Source organism: Camelus dromedarius, chromosome X (genome assembly GCF_036321535.1).
Source record: "Camelus dromedarius isolate mCamDro1 chromosome X, mCamDro1.pat, whole genome shotgun sequence".
NCBI lineage: Eukaryota > Metazoa > Chordata > Mammalia > Artiodactyla > Camelidae > Camelus > Camelus dromedarius.
The window spans coordinates 96,834,196-96,854,068 of NC_087472.1; the positions used below are offsets into that span (position 1 = coordinate 96,834,196).

Consider the following 19,873-nt stretch of genomic DNA (forward strand, 5'->3'; position numbering starts at 1 on the left):
ACAAGATGTTGGGGCAAGGAAAAGCAACTTTCTTCGGAAAGCTAGCAAACCCAGAAGATAGCGGACTACTGTCCTAAAGAACCATCTTCACTCAGAATAGAATTCAGGCTTCTTTTATGCTAAGGGAAAAGGGGAAGTGGGAGGGGAGGGTTCAAGATTAAAGGGTAAAAGTGGAGTGCAGACTTCTTGGAGACATCTGGCCTTCAAGGGAAGCATAACATTTCTTCGTTCTTCTGTTTGCTCATGTAGGCTAGATTACAAAGCTCCTGCGAAAACTTCAAGTTGTTAGCGGTTATTTTTACTTTACCATTCTTATCTCTGCTTATTAGCAAGGTTTCTAGGCTGAAAGCAAAGCTATCTACAACAGGTAGTAGCCATAACTAACCCAGGACTGTGGGATGGGAACTTTCTTCAGGGAACTTAATGAGCTATTTGGGCACAAGGACCATTTCTCTAATATTTAACTCGTTGTGCCCAGGGTTAAAGTAATAGAATACATAAGCCGAAGAATGAGAGAGGTGGTTTCAACATGGTGTTCTTTTCTTCTTCTGTTACACCTTTCCTTTTCCCTTTCCTTTCCCAGAACCTAGTAAACTAGGGGGAAAGTTCCACTGAAGTACTAGGAGAACAACTCTGCTATAACAAGAGAAAAGAATATAGACACAAAGCAGCGCAGACCAAGACATCCACTCCAGCCTTTCCAGGAGACACCAGAAGGAAGTAGTAGACTCGTCTTTCCTCAGCCCACAGGGAAATCTCAGCCCTTCAAACTTCTTTTGTTCTTTAGCCTTCAGCAGGGCATTAGTCATCCAGTTCCTTCTGGATGAGACAGACCAGGGGGTAGAAAAGGATGGAGAATTTCCTTGGGCTTGAAACCTGCAAATAGGTAGAAGAGAGAAGAAAAGAAAGAAGCCTTTACTTACCATGGTCCTCCCTCGAAATAATAAGCTACAAAAAACAAGTCAGACCTTTCCCACTGCCAACATTCACGCATTATATAATGCTACAAAGAGTTGCTGTCTCTTTCCCTATTAAATGCCCAGTTCTGTTAATTAAGCTTTCGTAGGTGGTGCCAGATCCCAGGAATAGGAATGGGACAGGGAGGAAAAAACAATCCTTTATGGCAATAAGAAAAAGTTATTTTGAATTTAAAAACATCTCGAAGGGGTTAGATTAATGCATGGATAATAGACTGATTGAATTAAATTTTGCATGCATTTGATAGGTGTACTTGACTTGAACAAACATGGCATATGGAGGAGATGGTTTGGAGGTTTGGCTACCTGGGGGCAAAGTTCATGTTAGCAAGCAATGACTCTCCCTCAGGGATCTGGTGCTCAGCTCAGAACTATCCTGAGAGAGGCACGTTACTTCTCCCAGAGCATGGAACTGTGTCCTCTGAGAATGCAGCAAAAGGGATGTCTTGCTTATGCAACTCACTTCCGCTGAGGACACAGCCCTAGTTGCCTCCAGCGTAAGTTTCATCTGGGTGGGTAGTGATGGTGACACTGCTAGGTCACTTAGGGAACTCTATTGCTGGGAAATGAGCACCGGGCCGTTGGTACGCTGATACATTGATACCTGGCTACCTTCCATGGGTACCTTTAATTAAAGTGATGTACTTTAATTAGCCAGGTATGTATGATAATGTGAGACAAAAGGACAAACATGTTCCTGTTTAGTTGTTTAGAAACTGTTCTTAGCCTCTTTATAAAAAGTTCAGTTATGAAACTGGAAAATTCAATTTGGGTAATTTAGTGTCTTTTTCGCTAAGGGAAGAACTCTCTCAAGTGTCACCTCCTCTCTGTGGCTTTACAGGCCACTACCCTGTCTCCTCACCATGACTCCTCCAACACTCCATCCAGCAGAATGCATCATTTATATTGCTTCCTCTGAGATCTTATGGCACATTATTCATTGGAGCAGTTATCACAGTGCATTTGATCACATCTTTGTGTTTTCTCTCTGGGTGATGGATTCCATGAGGTCAGGAAATCTCTCTGTTTGATCTTTGCAGCCTCGGCACCCAGCAAAACACCTGGCATATAGTAGGTACTCAATAAATGGATTAAATTAAATTGATATATTTTCCCTATTGATAATTTTTAAACAATTTAAGATGGAATTCATCAGAAAAATTCTTCATATTCATTACTTTTACTTTCTCTAACTCAGATGTTAGAGACTCTTGGTCAAATAAAAACCCAGGAGGGTATAGCTAAAGTGGTAGAGTGCATGTTTAGTATACACAAGGTCCTGGGTTCAATCCCCAGCACTTCCTCTAAAACTAAATAAGTAAACCTAATTACCTCCCCACTAAAAATTTTTTAAAAAATTAAAAAAAAAACCCACCCCCAGAACTGGTTTGCAGGCGATTCTGAAAAGAGGCTGAGAGAAGATGGATGAGGGAGGAAGCAGACTCCTTGTGGGGTAGGGTCAGAAAGAGAAAGTGAAGAATCAAAAGAGAAGAGAAAGGGAAGTGGAGAATTAAAACCAGATTTGACTGACTTCGGATGAGATCAGTCATAGGGTTATATGCCTGAGGATAATTTAGGTATAAAAAGCAAAGATACAATATTCTATTGCTGGGTAGCATATTACCACAAACTTAGCAGGTTAAACAACACATATTTATTACTTATTACTATATTAGTTTCTGTGGTCACAAGTCTGGGTATGGCTTAGCTGGGGCTTCTGTATAGGATGTCACAAGGCTGCAATCAAGGTGTCAGCCAGGACTGGGGTCTCATCTGAGGCTCTGGGTCCTCTTCTAAGCTCAAGTGGTTGTTGGCAGAATTCATTTTCTTGCTGCTGTAGAACTCACGGCGGCTAGCTTCTTCAAGGCCAGCAGGAGAATCTATCTCTATCTCCAAGGACAGCCCGATCTCTCTTTTAAGAGCTAACCTGATTAGATCAGGCCCACCCAGGGTATTGTTTCCTTTGATTAACTGAAAATCAAACTGACTAGGGGTCTTAATTACATCTGCAAAATGCCTTCACGTTTGTCACATGCCATAACTCAATTATGTGAGTGACAGCCATCAGATTCACAGGTCCTGCCCATGCTGAAGAAAAGGAACATAGATAGCAGGGAGTGGGAATCAAGGAAGTCATCTTAGGATTCTGCCTACCACAGGCACTGAATCAGAGACCTCTAAATGGCATTGTGCCTCCAATAGGAAAAATAGATGAGTCTGAGTACCAAAGGGTAGAAGTAGGCATGGTCCCAATTACCATCACCCCTAATGACCCCTTGTGGAACTTTATGTTTCCTAGACCTGCAACTCTGGGCTCTGCAGAGTTCAAGGTTCTGTTCCACAGAGGATCACACTCTTCCCACTGGACAGCAAGGGTCCCATTGAACTATAGGTATAACCACTGCCAGGGCTTTGGACTCCTGTGGCCAAGGAGTCCCCATCTTGGCAGGGGTAATTGCCCTTAATCAGAAGGAGGTATGGCTGCTGCTACACAATGGAGCAGGGACGAAGGTGTATGGAACTCAGGTTGGGGGATGGTGTGTGTATTTATATATATTTATATTTATAGAATTTTTTTGGTGGATGTGACAGGCAGAATAAAGGCCTCTAAAAAATGTCCCATCCTAATCCTAGGAATCTGTCAATATTTTAGGTTACATGGCAAAGGGGAATTAAGACTGCTAATCAGCTGACCGTAAGATAGGGACATTACCTGGGTTATCCCGGCGGACCCAGTGTAATCACAAGGGTCATTAAAAGAGGAAGAGAGAGGGTCAGAGTGTCACAGGAAGATGTGACTATGGAAGAAAGGCACAGAGAGATGCAGCGTGGCTGGCTTCAAAAAAGGTGGAAGGGGTGCCAAAGGGTGCAGGTGGCCTGTGGAAGCTAGAATGAGCAAGGAAATGAATTCTCTTCTAGAGCCTCCAGGAAAGAAAAACGCTCTGCTAACACCTTGATTTTAGCCCAGGGAGATCTGTGTCAGATGTCTGACATCCAGAACTGTAGGATAATAAATGTGTGTTGTTTTCACTCGCTAAGTTTGTGGTAATTTGTTACAGCAGCAGAGGAAACTAATATGGTGGGTATGGAAAATACTATCCAGATCACATTGTCCAGGAATAATTCACTCTTGCTGTATCAAGAGTACTTTGCATGTTCCTCAATTAGAGTTACTGTCATTATATTATATTGGTTTGTTTCCATTTCCTCTCTCTCTTAGGCTGTTTGCTCCTCCTAGTCCGGGACTGTGCCTTATTCATCTCTGTATTTTTAGTCTCTCAAATGTCATTGAATCTCCATGCGTGTCTGTGGTGACAAAGGAGGAAGTGGGGAGGCACGTGTGGAGGAGATGCTCTGGTGGTGACGTCAGCAATGGGAAGGAGAAACCCAAGAACTGGTGGAGACTGAACCGGCTGACGTTAGTTCTCTGCCGTGTGGGCTGGTGGGGCTGGAATGTGGAGAGTCTGCAGGTCTGCTGCAGGCTTAGGGAGGCAGTGCCAAAAGCAGCTTGGTTTCTGTGGGGCTATTGGTCCAGGAATGATTCAGCAGAATTCTGAGTCTTCCAGATACACCCGATCAATTATAAACCCCTCTCTGACTCCCTCCCACTCCCGCCACCCAGAGTATTTCTCAACCCTTATAGTCCCAGACTGGAAACCACAGACTTTCAGTTAGAAACTGAGCAGCTCCAATCACTAAAGTATTCAATTTGGGATTCCCCTGAGTGACACCATTTCTCTAGGTACCCAACACTAGACTTCAGTACCTTGAGGGGCCCTGAATGTGATGTGCCCTTTAATAGCAAACCCAAGCTCTGGCAGGTTTGGCCTGACACATTTATTCCAGCAAATTAGAGTAGATTGCTCTCAGTTTATGTGTGTGTGTGAGTGAGTGTGTGTGTGTGTGTGTGTGGTTAAAATTAAATACAAAATGGAGACTGGACTTGAGAATACCCTGTGCAGACAAAACCATTTAAGACAGTAAGCAAAGCTCAATCTAGCTTATTTCATAAACATAAGTGGAACTTAACCTAGGTTATTTCTTATAAATGCTGCTGACAATCATAATAAAAAACAACTTAAGTCATCTTCCTAAAGATGGTTTGAGATAATCACTTGTAATCAATCCCCTGCCATCTGGAAACCCCCATTGTAATAACCAATCATTGTAAACATTAATAACTTTCTCACTTTCACTTTATAAGCCATCCTATAACTTCATGCCCCTGAGCTTTATAACAGTCTTTGAATTTGGAAGCTCCCAGTTCACAAACTGTTTTCATACGCATAATAAACTCTTAACTAAATTCTATTTATTGATTTGGTGGGTTTAATTTTGTTATTTCTGAATTTCTGACAGTTTTCTGACATTAGAAGTGGGATCCAAATAAGACTCTCAACAACTCGGAGGCCAGTGAGCAACCAGATGCTGGTATCCACAGGGTGCATTGAGCTCACGGCTTTCTCCCCAACCTTGCAGTCAACCCAAGCTCCGCTCTCTTTGCATTTTGAACTCTCCGATCTTGTTGTGCACGTCTGTTTTCTGGTTGTTGAAGCTTCTTGGTAAGTCACCCTTCTGTCTGTAAGGGGAGAAACTGTTATTCCCTGGATTTTAGGCAGCAGTTGGATTACTGAGCTCCACATAGACTGTTTTAGTGAATCTAAAGGCAGAGATAGGTCCTGCCTGGTTTAAATCTCATTCTTCTCCCTCAAAGACTCCTGGTTCTTATATGTATACCCTCTGTGGACCAGGATCTTGTACCTTTCTGGAAAAATGGGTGAACTTTACAAAGGATAATTTGGAATTGTAGTGACACTTTGGGGAAATTTTAACTTAGACAAGATAGTCCACTTTAAGGGTGCCCTTCAAAACAGAATCGCAAACTTCTCAGAGACAATGGAAGATATTCTTCCACTGGTATGTAGAAGCTTCTAAGAGGCAAAATGACTCCAAAATAGCTTCTCTGAAAGAATCCTTACAGTGCGCGCACGCCCCTCCCTGCCACATTCTTCAGTAAAAAACTTTGGCCATTTGACATCATCTGAGCAGATAACCTTAAGTTAGTTTGTCTGCCAGAAACAAAATTTGGATCCAGATTCTTTTGAATTTTGTATTATTATATCTGAGACATAGCTAAAATTTTAAAATGGAAACTCTAAGATTTCTGTGTCTGTCTATGTATTATGTATGTCCATATATGTAAATTATGTATATGTGATATTTTCAAAGGAGTTCTACTTAATTGGCTTATAGAGAAATAAGCACTTATATAAATTAAGTATTCCTAAAACTCGCAGAAATAGAGACTCTAAGCCAATCGTTTTCAAGTTCACATGATCAGGATAATCTTTTTTTTTTTGGTAGTTTGATTGAAGTTCAGTCAGTTACAATGTGCCAATTTCTGGTGTATGTCCCAGTCATATGTATGCATACATATATTCATTTTCATATTCTTTTTCATTAAAGGTTATTACAAGATATTAAACATAATTCCCTGTGCTACGCAGAAGAAACTTTTCAAAATCTATTTTTATATATAGTGGCTAACATTTGTAAATTTCGAACTCCCAAATTTATCCCTTCCCATCCCCTTTCCCTGGTAACCGTAAGATTGTTTACTATGTCTGCAAGTCTGTTTCTGTTTTGTAGATGAGTTCATTTGTGTCCTTTTTGTTTGTTTGTTTTAGATTCCAGATATGAGTGATATCATATGGTATTTTTCTTTCTCTTTCTGCCTAACTTCACTTAGAATGACGATTTCTAGGTCCATCCATGTAGTTGCAAATGGCATTATTTTATTCTTTTTTATGGTCGAGTAGTATTCCATTATATAAATATACCACAGCTTTTTTATCCAGTCATCTGTCAATGGACATTTAGGTTGCTTCCATGTCTTGGCTATTGTATATATTGTTGCTATGAACATCGGGGTGCATGTATCTTTTTGAATTAGAATTCCCTCAGGATATATACCCAGAAGTGGGATTGCTGGATCATATGGTAGGTCTACTTTTAGTTTTTTGAGGAATCTCCATACAGTTTTTCATAATGGCTGCATCAAACTACATTCCCACCAGCAGTATAGGAGGGTTCCCTTAGGATAATATTTGATAAATAAAAGCTAGTTTAAGTTTGTTGGTTTAATAAAAACAGGTGTGTTTTTGGAATTGTCAATATTAAATGTAATGCAAACATACAATTTTTTCTACCTTTGTTTACTAGTCAAATAAGCTCATGTCCTCTCTGTATTACAAAATAACTTAAGATTATGGCTAGCTGATGTCTAATCTAAGTATAATTGTTAAAAACAAGTAATTTAGATAAAAGTAAATAAGATAAAAGTTTATACTAAGCTAAATAATGGATATTTATTAAATATCTAGGTCATTTCCAAATAAGATAATTACTGAGACATAAATTTCAGTTGATCTACTTTTGACTTCATAATTTTTACAGACAAAAGATATTTGGGTTTATTAATAAATATGTCTTTTGCCACATTAAAAATTGTATTATGAAAAACATGTTTCTAAAAAGTATAAGTTTTTATAACTATGTATTTATAAATTTTCTAATTACTATAGGATGCTAATATATGATAGTTCACTTTTGCCTGCTTCCTAGTTTTCACTGGAAAGTAAAGATTACTCACAGTTAAAATTTATAATCAATATGTAAAAATAGAACTACTAGAAACAATAAAGGGTGAAGGAAAACAACTTTGTATATAAAGTAAGGGAAAAAATAGGATTTTTAAACTATAAGTGAAGGTTTATTTCATTTCCTCATAAAAAAACAACTCCATAAAATCCTTGAATTAAAAACAACAGTTTTTTCACTAAGTATTTGCATATATTTTTCGACATACTTTTTTCTCCCTTCAAATTCCAGTAGAATTGAGATATTCATTATCTTGTCACAGCCACATACCCCATAATTATGTCAACAGAACTTCTATCCATTCTTCATAAAGCCCCTGAATAACTAGGATTAAGAAATTAAACTCATTGATCTAAACCCAGGGCTATTAATCCCCCACAAGTGCCAAAGCACTCATTATGAGACTGGCTCTTCTGGTTCCTCACTAAGGATGTATAGATGTGTTCTACATCCTGAAAATAATAGACTGAGTTTACATGGCATGGATACAAGCAATAGTTACTGCACAAGTGAATGGGACACAAAAGCACCTGAGCTGGTTGATCAATGTGTTGTAGGGAAAGGAGCTGATGGCTGATTTTCTCTTTCCCTCTAACTCTTTGCAGCCAACAGCACATGAACATTATGTTAGACTGTTCCGCCCATGCTGTTTCTCACTTTGATTCAAAGAAATGAACACTGACATTGCTCTCCCCCACATTGATTGGAAGGAATCAATATGATAGTGAAAATATTGCTGATTCTAGGGTTATGGAACATCAAAGGATCCTTATTATGAAGGCTGAAGTTGAAATTTTAAACAATTGAAGTATAGTTGATTTACAGTGGGATATATTTTTATATGAGGCGTATGCAAGGAATATAGTGTGTGTATTTCTTAAGGAGACAGAGTAATGTTGTCTAAAATAAAATGACTGGTTTTTTTCAGAATAAGAAAGGAAAAAGAACAAGACAAAACCTAAATGAAAATAGAAAGATGCAGAAGTTTTATGGAAAAGAAATTTTATGTTGTGAGGTCATAGCAGGCTGAGATTGAATACATTTATTCCCAAGGATATTTTTTAACATTTTTTATTGATTTATAATCATTTTACAATGTTGTGTCAAATTCCAGTGTAGAGCACAATTTTTCAGTTATACATGAACATATTTTTAAAATGAGCTCAGTTATGTACTTATACAAAACTGGAGTTTAATTTTCTCTCTGTTAAAATCACAAAACTTTTTTAGATTGTTGATCTGCTCTTAATAAAATATTATAAAAGGTTTTTCTTTACCTCTAATGTGACATGCCTAGGAAACAAGGATTCTGTGTCTTGGGAAATATTTCATGTGCTCCATATTGTCTTTATCAGATCTTTGATTACTTAGGAAAACTGAGTCTTTTCAATTTTAAGAGGTAAGGTTATTTACAACTATATAACTTTCTATTTTTGCCTTTGAGGTCTTTTAATTGTCACTTTGGTAAGTGGAAAAATAAGTATTCTTTCATAGTGATTTGTGCTCCTATGTTGATCAAGTGTTTTAAATCTTTTGACATTTTTAACAAACTTCCCCCAAATTCCGAATGAAGAGTTTTTGACCTCAAACTAACTTTAGGATTTTCTAAAGGGCCCCTAGAAGATCTCAAAAGATTTGCTCTCTCTCCTTATAAAAGTGAAATGTTAATTTATTTAGGCTTATTTGATATTAAATTGCATGGAAGGGGAGGGTATAACTCAGTGGCAGAGCACATGCTTAGCATGCACGAGGTGTTGGGTTCAATCCCCAGTACCTCCATTTAAAAAAATTTTTAAAAGCTTAAGCCGTCTTCCTAAAAATGGTAGGAGATAATCACTTTTAACCCATCCCCTGTCATCTGGAGACCCCCATTTTAATAACTAGTCATTGTAAATGTTAATAACTTTCTCACTTTCACTTTATAAGCCATCTTATAACTGTATGCCTTGAGCTTCATATCATTCTTTGAATTTGGAAACTCCCAGTTCAAGAACTGTTAAAAAAATTTTTTTTTCATATGTGCAAACTGTAATAATTATACCTAATAAAACTGAAAAAGGAAAAAAAATTTCCTTCCTTTTATTGAGATATAATTGATATATAGCACTGTATACTTTTTTTTGGTGGGGGGAGGTAATTTATTTGTTTAATTTTTTTCCTAATGCAGGTACTGGGATTGAACCCAGGACCTCATGCTTGCTAGGCATGTGCTCTACCGCTGGGCTATACTCTCTTCCCAAGAACTGTTTTTATATGCATAATAAACTCTTACTGAATACTATTTATTGATTTGGTGGTTTTAATTGTGCCGTTTTTGACAATATCTATGTATGTATGTATATCTATGTTTTTATCCTATCTATACCTATACCTCCTCAGGGAGATATATATGTATATATGTAGACATACATATGTATGCATATGTATATCTATATGTGTGTGTGTGTGTGTGTATGTGTATATATATATAAATAAAATCTCCTCAGGGAAGTTTTATGCAAACTGTCAGGGCCAGGGTGAGGGAGATGGAGGAACCTGAGCAATACACAGGGAGTAAGGAATTGGGGGTAATAATAGGAATTAGAGTCAAGGAAGAAATGGCCACTTTGAAGTGCCATTTTAGGAGTAAAAAAGGGATATTTCCTCCCTCCAGGCTTGGTTTTTGCCTCTCCACAGATGATGCCAAACAGAAGCCATATGTGGTGTCCTGTGCATTGTGCTAATGAGTTACCTATATAAACAGAACGAAGCAGTCTAACAATCCCATAAAGATCACACATGAAGATAAACCAGCTAGAATAACGTTATTGTTTCTGAAGATAAAGTCAACTAATACTAATGGCTCCCTCCTGTCTTTCTGCGGCTCCATCTTCAAATAGCACAAGATACAAATTTACACCCAAAGACATGTAAACTCTAGCAACCAGCATGATTCTAGTGTCTATAAAATATACAGATCCTCCCTGTAAAGTAAGTTTCAAAAGCGTGCGAGCACTCTGAAGCATGACTTTTTGCAGAGATAGTAAAGTATGTTTATAGCTTTGTTCCTTCTGTGGTTATGCATTCTGGTGCAGCTCTAATTGTATCGGAGGTACTTGTTCATTTTCCTTGGATTGAGGAAGGGCAGGGTTGGTTCCTATGCTACCCCAGCTGAATGGGCTGCCCTGGAGTCTGAAGGAAGGTGCTGTTTCCCAGCTGGGATGGTAGCAGTTGGGGTGGTACGAGGAAAATGATGGAAGGGAGATTTCCGCCAAGATGGCAGAGTGGTAGGACCATGAGCTCACCTCTCCTTGCAACTACAACGAAACTGCAAGTGAATGCTATAACAACCATTGACAAAAGACTGGAACCTAGCAAAAAAAAAATCTGCAACTGGAAACATAAAGAGGGAACCACAGCAGGATGGTAGGAGGGGCGTGTTCACAATATAATTGGGCCCCATACCCTCTGGGTGGATGACCCACAAGCTGAAGATTAGTTAAGTTGAAGAGGCCCTCCTACAGGAGTGAGAGCTCTAAGCCCCACGTCAGGCTTCCCAGCTCGGGTCCTGGCATTGGGAAGAGAAGAAGACCCCAGGACATCTGGTTTTGAAGGACCGGGGGACTTGTCTCTGGGAGCCTGACGGGACTGGAGAAAATGGAGACTCCATTTGCTTGAGAAGCATACACGGAAAGTCACGTGCTCCAGGTCCAAGAGCAGAGGCAGTGATTTCATAGGAACCTGGGCCAGACCTACCTGCTGGATTTGTAAGGTCTCCTGTGGACGTGGGGGATGGCTGTGGCTCAGCCAGTGGACATAAAAGCTGATGATGGATATTCCGGCAGTATTAATCTACATGAGCTTTCCTGGAGGCTGACATCTTGATTGGATCATTAGCACCAAGACCCAGCCCCACCCAACAGCCTGTAGGGAAGCCTCAGGCCAAACAACATACAGGGTGGGAGCACAGCCCCACCCATCAGCAGACTTCCAGAGCCACAAAGACCTCTAGACACATCCCTACCCACCAGAGGTCCAGGACCAAGCTTCACCCAGCAGTGGGCAGGCACCGCTCCTCCTGCCAGGAAACCTGCATAAGCCTCTAGTCCAGCCTCACCCACCAGGCACAGATACTAGAAATAAGAAAACAACTATCCCAAAGCCTGTGGAAGGAACCTACAAACACATAGAAAGATAGACAATATGAGATGGCAAAGGAATATCTCCCAGGCCAAGCCACAAGATAAAATCCCAGAAGAGGAAATAAGTGATGAGGAGACAGGCAATTTACCTGAGAAGAGTTTAAAGTAATGATGGCGAAGATGTTCAGAGAACTCAAGAGGAGTACAGATGCACAGAGTGAAGTCTTTAGCAAAGAGTTGGAAAATATAAATAACATCCAGAGTTGAAGAATAAAATCACTAAAATGAACAACACACTAGAAGGAAGCAAAAATAGACTAAATGAGGCAATGGAATAGATCAGTGAGCTAGAAGACAGATTAGTGGAAATCACTACTGAAGAACATAAAAAAAGAAAAAAGAATAAAAAGGAATGAGGATAGTTTAAGAGAACTCTGGGACAACATGAAGCACACTAATATTTGCATTATAGGGGCCCCAGAAAGAGAAGAGAGAGAGAAAGGACCTGAGAAAATTTTTGGAGAGATAATCACTGAAAAATCCCCCAACTTGGGAAAGGAAACAGTCACCCAAGTCCTGGAAGCACAGAGAGTACCACACAGGATCAACCCAAAGAGGAACACACCAAGGCACATAGTCATCAAATTGACAACAATTAAGGATAAGGAGAAAATATTAAAATTAGCAAGAGAAAAGCAACAAGTAACATACAAAGGAACTCCCATTAGGTTATCAGCTGATTTTTCAGCAGAAACTCTACAGCCAAGAAGGGAGTGGCACGATATATTTAAAGTGATGAAAGGGGAAAACTTACAACCAAGAATACTCTATCCAGCAAGGCTCTCGTTCAGACTTGATGAAGAAATCAAAAGCTTCACAGATAAACAAAAGCTAAAAGAATCAGCACCACCAAACCAGCTTTACAACAAATGTTAAAGAAACTTCTCTAGTCACCAAACCATAAGAAAAGAGAACAAAAAAGAAGAAAGAGGGAAAAAAAGACCTACAAAAGATTGCTTTGGCTGTTCGGGGTCTTTTGTGGTTCCTTATAAATTTTGGAATTGTGTGTTCCAGTTTTGTGAGGAATGTTGCGAGTATTTTGATGGTGCTTGCGTTGGATCTGTGGATTGCTTTGGGTAGTGTGGCCATTTTGATAGTGTTGATTCTTCCAATCCAAGAGCACGAGAAATCTTTCCATTTCTTTGTGTCATTTTGGCTTTCGGAGTATAGGTAACTTCCTTGGTTAGGTTTATTTCTAGGTATTTTGTTGTTTTTGATGTAATGGAAATGTTTCTGCCGGTTATAAAATTCTGCTTTTTGAAGTGCAAAAAAATAAAGTGAGTGAAGGGCCGCAAATGGCAAAGTATCCTTCTTTCTTATGGTGAGCTGTATTCCATTACATATATGTGTGCTGCATCTCCATTATCTGTTCAACTATTGATGTGCACTTAGGATGCTCCCATATCTTGGCAATTATAAATAATGTTGCTGTTAACAGCAGGGTGTATGTATCTTTTTGAGTTAATTCTTATTTTGTGGTTGGCTTTATTCCTTTGATAACTATGTAAATTAAAAAAGCTAAAGCTCTAAACGTTCCTAGAAACAATGAACAGTACATATATGTAAATTTAAAAAATATGTGCAGTAAAAAAAAAAAAAAGAAATGAGCTATCAAGCCATGAAAGACATGGAGGAAACTTGAAAGACCTATTACTAAATGAAAGAAGCCAGTCTGAAAAGGCTACAAACTGTACGATTCCAACCAAATGACATTCTGGAAAAGGCACAGATACAGAAACAATACAAAGATTGTGGTTTCCAGGGGAGAGGGAGGGAGGGAGGAATGAATAGATGGAGCACAAGGGATTTTTAGGGCAATGAAATTATTCTGTATGATACTATAGTGGTGGCTACATGTCATTATGCATTTGTCAAAACCCATAGTATGTACAACATCAAGAGTGAACCCTAATGTGAACTACGGACTTTGGTTGATAATAATGTGTCCATGTTGGTTCATCGATTGTACCAAATATGCCACACTGATGAGGATGTTGAGGGTAGAGGAGTATGTATGTGTGGGTGGCGAGGGCTATGTGTGAACTCTCTGTATTTTGTGCTCAATTCTTCTGTGAACCTGAAACTGCTCTAAAAAAAATAAAGTCTATCAGTAAAAAAAAAATGATGGAAAGTGGGTGGGCAGGGGAATGGAGAGAAAGAGGATGCAGAGCCAGGAATGAATGGAGAGAGCCAGATTTGTTGGAGGAAGTGTATTAAATGGGAGGCAGTGACAAGGTGAAGGATGATGGGAAGATTAGGCTTGAGTAAGACAGATGTCCTTTGAAATTTTACCATTTAAGTCCTATTTTATTGAAAGAGGCATCTTTATTGAAGTTGACACTTTGAAGTGAAGATGTCCTATCCTAAAGAGACCCTCTGATCCCATGTCACTAATAGTATGACATGTTTTACATGTTTGCCATTTCTAAGCAAGAGAAAATTGTTAGAGGAGAAACAGTATTGCTCTTGACATAAACCTTTCAACACTTGGATTTGATGAGCAGTCATCATAAAAGTGGAGCCGAGGAAAGGTAGGAAAAGTGATAAAAATTACCGCTGTTTTGAAATTGCCTAGCCTGGGTTTTACTTCTATTGGAGCAAGTGGGCATAATACTAAGCACTTTCATGTAACAGCTCAATAGTCTTTACAATATTTTCTTTAAGGTTTAGGGGGAAAATCACCTTTCCATTGTTTTTTCTCAACCTCCCAACTTTATCCTAGATCCTTTTGTGTAAACTCTATATTCTTGGAAATAACTTTTTTTAAAAGTGATTTCTCTATCCTAATGAAATCGCAGCATACATCAGTTTGTTTGAAAGTTGATGATATAGTTTTCCAAGAAAATTTTCTACCTAAATTAGATATCCAAAAATATCTATAGTTGAGAAGCCCAAGGAAAGATGGTTACTAGATACTTTTCACTAATAATGCTAGTTTGAACTGATAACATATTGTTAAGTTTGTTATTTGATATTATTCTTCTACTTATAATAATGACATTGATAATGTCTTCTGTATCTGTCAGTGTATAAGGTGCCTTTTATTTGATTTTAATGGTAATTTCTGTTACTCTGAGACCATATCAGAATAGAAGGAATGGAAAATAACAGGAAAAAAAAGATGGGGTGGAGAATCTGTTAATTCAGGACAGTGATTCTCACCACTATACAACTGTTGCATGTCTCCTGGCCTGACTTTGTGACCCCTTTGCCTTCTATCCCTGCTATCCAAAATCTGGTAAAGCTTATATACTTTACAACAGCATCACCACCACACACACAGAAATCAGGGTTGCTAAGCTGTTTCAAGAATTTTATGTGTGCTGCCTGTTGAGATAAGTGTAGATGTGGATGAATGCTAGACTGGCTGGATTTTAGCAGGGGTTCCCTGAGGTTTGAACTAAGGTAAGTGGGCTAAGTGATGAGATCTGGTTTTTTTTTCTCTTTAAATAACACCCGCAGTGGGACATCTATGGGGTTAGTTGCTTGGTACTCCTTTTCGAAGGAGTGCTCCATATCCCCATCTGAGTGGCTACTTATGGAAATAGCCATGTTAGTAGATTGTGACCTTCTCATAGGTCTGGGTGAGGGGCTTCCTGGTAAGTCAAATGGGTAAATATGACCTTGTCCTGGCAGCCACAGTCAACCAGTCCAGGGGTTGTACCTGATCCCAAGTGGACCAATGATTTTATTCTCAGGAATTTTTGTATTTGATACAGATTTTTGGGTCAGTCTTTATGCTGTGGCTGTGACTGTAAAGTTCAGGAGTTTCTATTGCCATGTGCAGGAAGCTTTTCAATAAACAAGAGGCAGGGGACGTGGGAGGGAGGATCCTGCTTGGTTTCAGAATAGTTGCCTCAAAGCAAAACAAAACCATCACTGAAAAGGTACAGGCAATATGAACAAAACAGAAGGCGAGATCTATGCAGGTCAAAAGGCAGTCTTATGGATGTGGGACTGCAAAAAGCAGGAAAAGTTAGGTAGAGAGGAAAGATGAAGCCCCAAAGACCATGTTCCATTTGTAATTCATGAAGTGATTTTTTTAAAAAAGCCAACTTAAAATTGACAAATTTTTACTAAGCCTGGTGTTATCAGAAAAAGCATACAGTATCAATTTCTTTTAGGAAATTACCACCTTCAAGGACAAAGCAAAACTTGCATCTGTTTTGGAAAGATCCCCTCTCATTACCTTATGTCCTCTTTAAAAAAAATTTTTTTTATGGTAGAGGTGATTAGATTTATTTATTTTCTGAGGAGGTACTAGGAATTGAATCCAGGACCTTTACCACTTGAGCTACATCCTCCCTCTACCTTGTTTCCTCTTTAGACTACTTTATCATGTTTGAAATTATGTGATTTGCTAACGTGCTTGCTGACTTATTTTCCTTCCGTATAACGTAAGCCCCCTAAGGGCAGGGAGTTTTGTTTATTTTGTTACATCTCCAGAATTTACAAACAGTGTCCTGCGCACGGCCAACAGCTGAATGAAATGGAGAACCCGATCATCCAGTAAAATCTTCTTAACTCTCTGGCCTTGAATCTCTCTAGGCAAGCCGAGATTCCAACTATCAAACACCAGGGGGCAGACCGAGACTAGAAGAGGAACAATAGAAGAGCCAAGGCGTTGGGGTGAAGGTCGCGTGGTCTTCAGCGAAGCGGGATAACGAAGACAAGGTCCAAGGACTTGGCCGCCCCTCGCCTCTTCGTCACTCTGGCGGTGCTGCCAGGTACATTTAATCAACAGATAGGCGGGTTCTCTAGTTAGCGACATGCTCCGCGCTGCTGATAGAGCGGGAAGCTCCAGAGAGATGGACTCCAGCTTCTCGCCAATGAGCAGGGCTTCAGGTGCTGCGTGGGGCCCCCGGGCAGCGAGACCCCGCCCCCGGGCAGCGTAGCCCCTCCCACCACCCCTCCCTCGGGCTCGCTTCAAGGGTGCGGTCGTGGGGAGCGAGGTTTCCTCTCGCGCTCGCGCTCGCGCTCGGTGTCTTTCGCGCTCTCAATTGCCTCAGCTTCCCTCCGCCGACCGGCGGGCCGGGCCTGGGTTTCTGGTCACTTGCGCGGTGGCGGAGCGCAATGAGGCGAACGGCGCTGCGGTAGGTAGCCCGGGGCCTGGCGGGGCGCGGGCCTGGGAGCGCCCACTCGAGTCCTCCAGGCTGCTAGCGGGCCCGGGCGGAAGGAGCGGACCGCGGCATTTGGGCGGAAAATGGGGCGTGGTAGGGAAGGGCGCCCGCCTGCTGCGACCCCTCTGGGACTCCGGCCTGTTGGCCTAGGGTGGGGCACCGCGCCCCCAACCTTAGCGTCTTCTGGCCGGGAGTTTGATATTAAAAGTGTAGCGGCAGTTTAAGGGAGGAAGTTGGGTGTTCCCTGAAATTCCATTTTCTTTGCTCATCAATAGTGTGGTTTTGAGTTAGTTCCTTGTCAGAAAGCTAGTACTTAGAGTTCCACATTATTTTTCCAGCCCTCTGCGCTCTTAAGGTTAAGTGCTTGACCTACTTGGACTCTGACTTAAGGGTGTTGTGATGTGGGCAGAGGTTGCAGGGCACCTTTTGGGCTCTCAGGACCTGTGTTGTATATATAAAGGGAAATAGCCTGCGACTGAAAAGTGTGTGTGTGTGTGTGTGTGTGTGTGTGTGTGTGTGTGTGTGTGTGTGTGTCAGAGTCAGAGCTCATTTCTTACATCGAGATCATCTGCTACATGTATTATAACTGCTAATTAATGTATTGAGGGCCTGATTCCTTTGCTCTTTCAGCTAATAGTAGCAGTGGAAAATATTAGCTTTTTCCATTGTGCTTTTTAAAACCTGTTATATTCAGGTATAGAGTGCTTGTTTCTGAGATGGCAGAGTGAAGGATCACATACCCTATTTCCTCCAGTGAGGGATTTGAACCTACAGAAGATTCATAAAATGAAATAGTGAAAAAGAAAAAAAATTCAAGTCATGTTCTGAGAAAAAGCAAATTGAAAAGTCAAGAACAAAAAGACTGAAATATTAATCCATATATAGAAGTACAGAAATGGAAAATTTATTGTGAAAAAATAAACCCAAAATATGTAAAATAGAGGCTTTTTAGCTGTGTGATTGGAGAAAAAACACAAAACCGAAACCCCAAATGCTTTAAAAAGCCTTCTGGTCTTAGTGGACCAGCAGGGATTATATGATGACTGGCTGGCTAAGGAATTAAGTTAGCCAGCGAGTATATGCTCATATTTATGTGTTCTTTTTTAGCATAGTTGACTTGGTGAAAGGACCAGGATTTGTTCTAGCAACACAAGGGTCAAAACTCCATGTAGATTTCACTAAATATTTGTACTGAGAGACTTCCTGAATGCTGGAATTCAGAAGAGAAATCTATAGTAAATTTGAGCTCTAAAGAAAATGAAGAGTGTTCTTTCTTTTTTTGGTTAGTCATCACTTGACTCGGCATTAGGTTGTAAGCATTTACCAGTCCACTTGAGCTACAATGAGTAACAGTATCTGGGACTCTTGACCTCTTCAATGCCTTGCCTTCTTCAGCTGTGCTCTCAACAGATCAGTTTGTCAGTCCTGATATTATATGTGTGTTATCCCTGATATGATAGTGTGTGGTTAGGAGTTGACAGGTCAGCAATAGTGAACCAAAATCAACTTAAACAGCTTATTTCTGGAGAGCAGGTTAGGCACATTTGGGTAAATAGTTTTTATTTTATTCCATTAGGGAGTAGGAAATCTTTGCTGAAGTCCAATAAGTAAGTACTCTCTTTGAGTCTGGAAAGGGTTAATTCTGTTTTCAAAGTTGATTGATTTATAATTGGGTTTAACTTATTAATTGAGGAAATATGGTATAATAATAAAGAACAAAATAAATGTTCATAATTGGTTTACTCAGCTGTTTACTGAATTGATTCTGGGCTTCTGAAGCTAATACATTAGAAAGAGCAAGAATAAATTCATTAACCCTGGTTGATATCTTTTATGTGTTTTGTAGATAACTCCCTAATTGGTCTCTGCTCTCAAGAAATGTTTCCTCTAGTTGAAGAGATGATTTATGGAGTAGCCTCATATGGAAATATACATACACTTGAGAAACAATTGCAGACCACTGCAAGACAGTATTGACTAAGGGTGTGAGACAGCCGGGTGCTCTGGGAGGAGGCACAGGTCTTTGGGGTTGCCAGGGAAGAAGCCATGGAACCGAACTCTAAGTGTGTTTCATCTTGTTTTATAGGCTTTGTACCTGGAGCAAAGGGCTGTTTGCTCCCAGCAGAGGACTGACTCAAGGATCTCAGGATCCCGAGAAACAAAGAGTCTTCCACATTCGTGAAGGCAAGCATGGGTGTTTACCTTTTAGGCCATATGGGGAAAAACTGTTGTATTTGGGAGGCATATACGCAGACAGTTTAGGGCAAATAAGGCATACCAAAGAAGATCTTTCATAAGCTTCTTATGTATAAAATGACCAGGATAGGTTTGGGTAGAAATCACATTCAGAATTTGAGCTTTGATTCCTGGGAGCCTTGGAGACCGAACTCTTTTAGTTAAATGATTTCTACTTCCTGTGTGTAGGTACTAAGGGATAGACACGGAAAAAAGAGATCTAATACATAAGCAGGAGGTGCGCCCTTCAGTTGTACCAACTAAACACTCCTAGCCTACAATTTTGTTAGAGGGACCCTGTTAATCCATGGTTAATTGAAGTTAATTTCAGTTACTAATCTGATAGGCAAACTATAAATGTCTTTATCAGTGTAAGAATATTCATTATAATGAAAATTGTGGCTTCTTTAAAGGATCCAAATAAATGTATGTGTATATATACAATTTAAAATTCTACTTTTTTGACCCTTAGCACCCACCTTTCTTGCACTGACTATAAACTGGTCATAATCATTTTATGTCAGTGAGCATCTGTGTACTATTTGGGATACTTGATACTTTCCAATCTTTTATTCAGGGAGCTCAGGAGGGAAGAAAATTAAGAACTAAGACTGATTTATTAATGTATACTTTCTGCAATTTTCTATGATATGATTGTAATTAGAATTTACACCTAATAATGGTGTATAATAATTGATGG

The 19,873-nt window shown here is 39.8% G+C and overlaps 1 protein-coding gene across 4 annotated transcripts in view; it reads left to right on the plus strand.

The window, feature by feature from the left end:
• The window catches only part of ACOT9 (acyl-CoA thioesterase 9), a 52,070-nt gene that overhangs the window by 14,316 nt on the left and 17,881 nt on the right, over positions 1–19,873 (plus strand). For 2 of the 4 annotated variants that reach the window (XM_031445706.2, XM_031445707.2), the window contains exons 1-2: positions 16,753–16,911; positions 19,025–19,122. In XM_031445706.2, coding sequence (XP_031301566.1) covers positions 16,892–16,911; positions 19,025–19,122 — 118 coding nt within the window. In that variant the 5' untranslated portion in view covers positions 16,753–16,891. Of the gene's footprint in view, positions 1–5,336; positions 5,540–16,366; positions 16,546–16,752; positions 16,912–19,024; positions 19,123–19,873 lie in introns of those variants that run through there. The other 2 variants (XM_064483322.1, XM_031445708.2) reach the window with 2 other exon arrangements.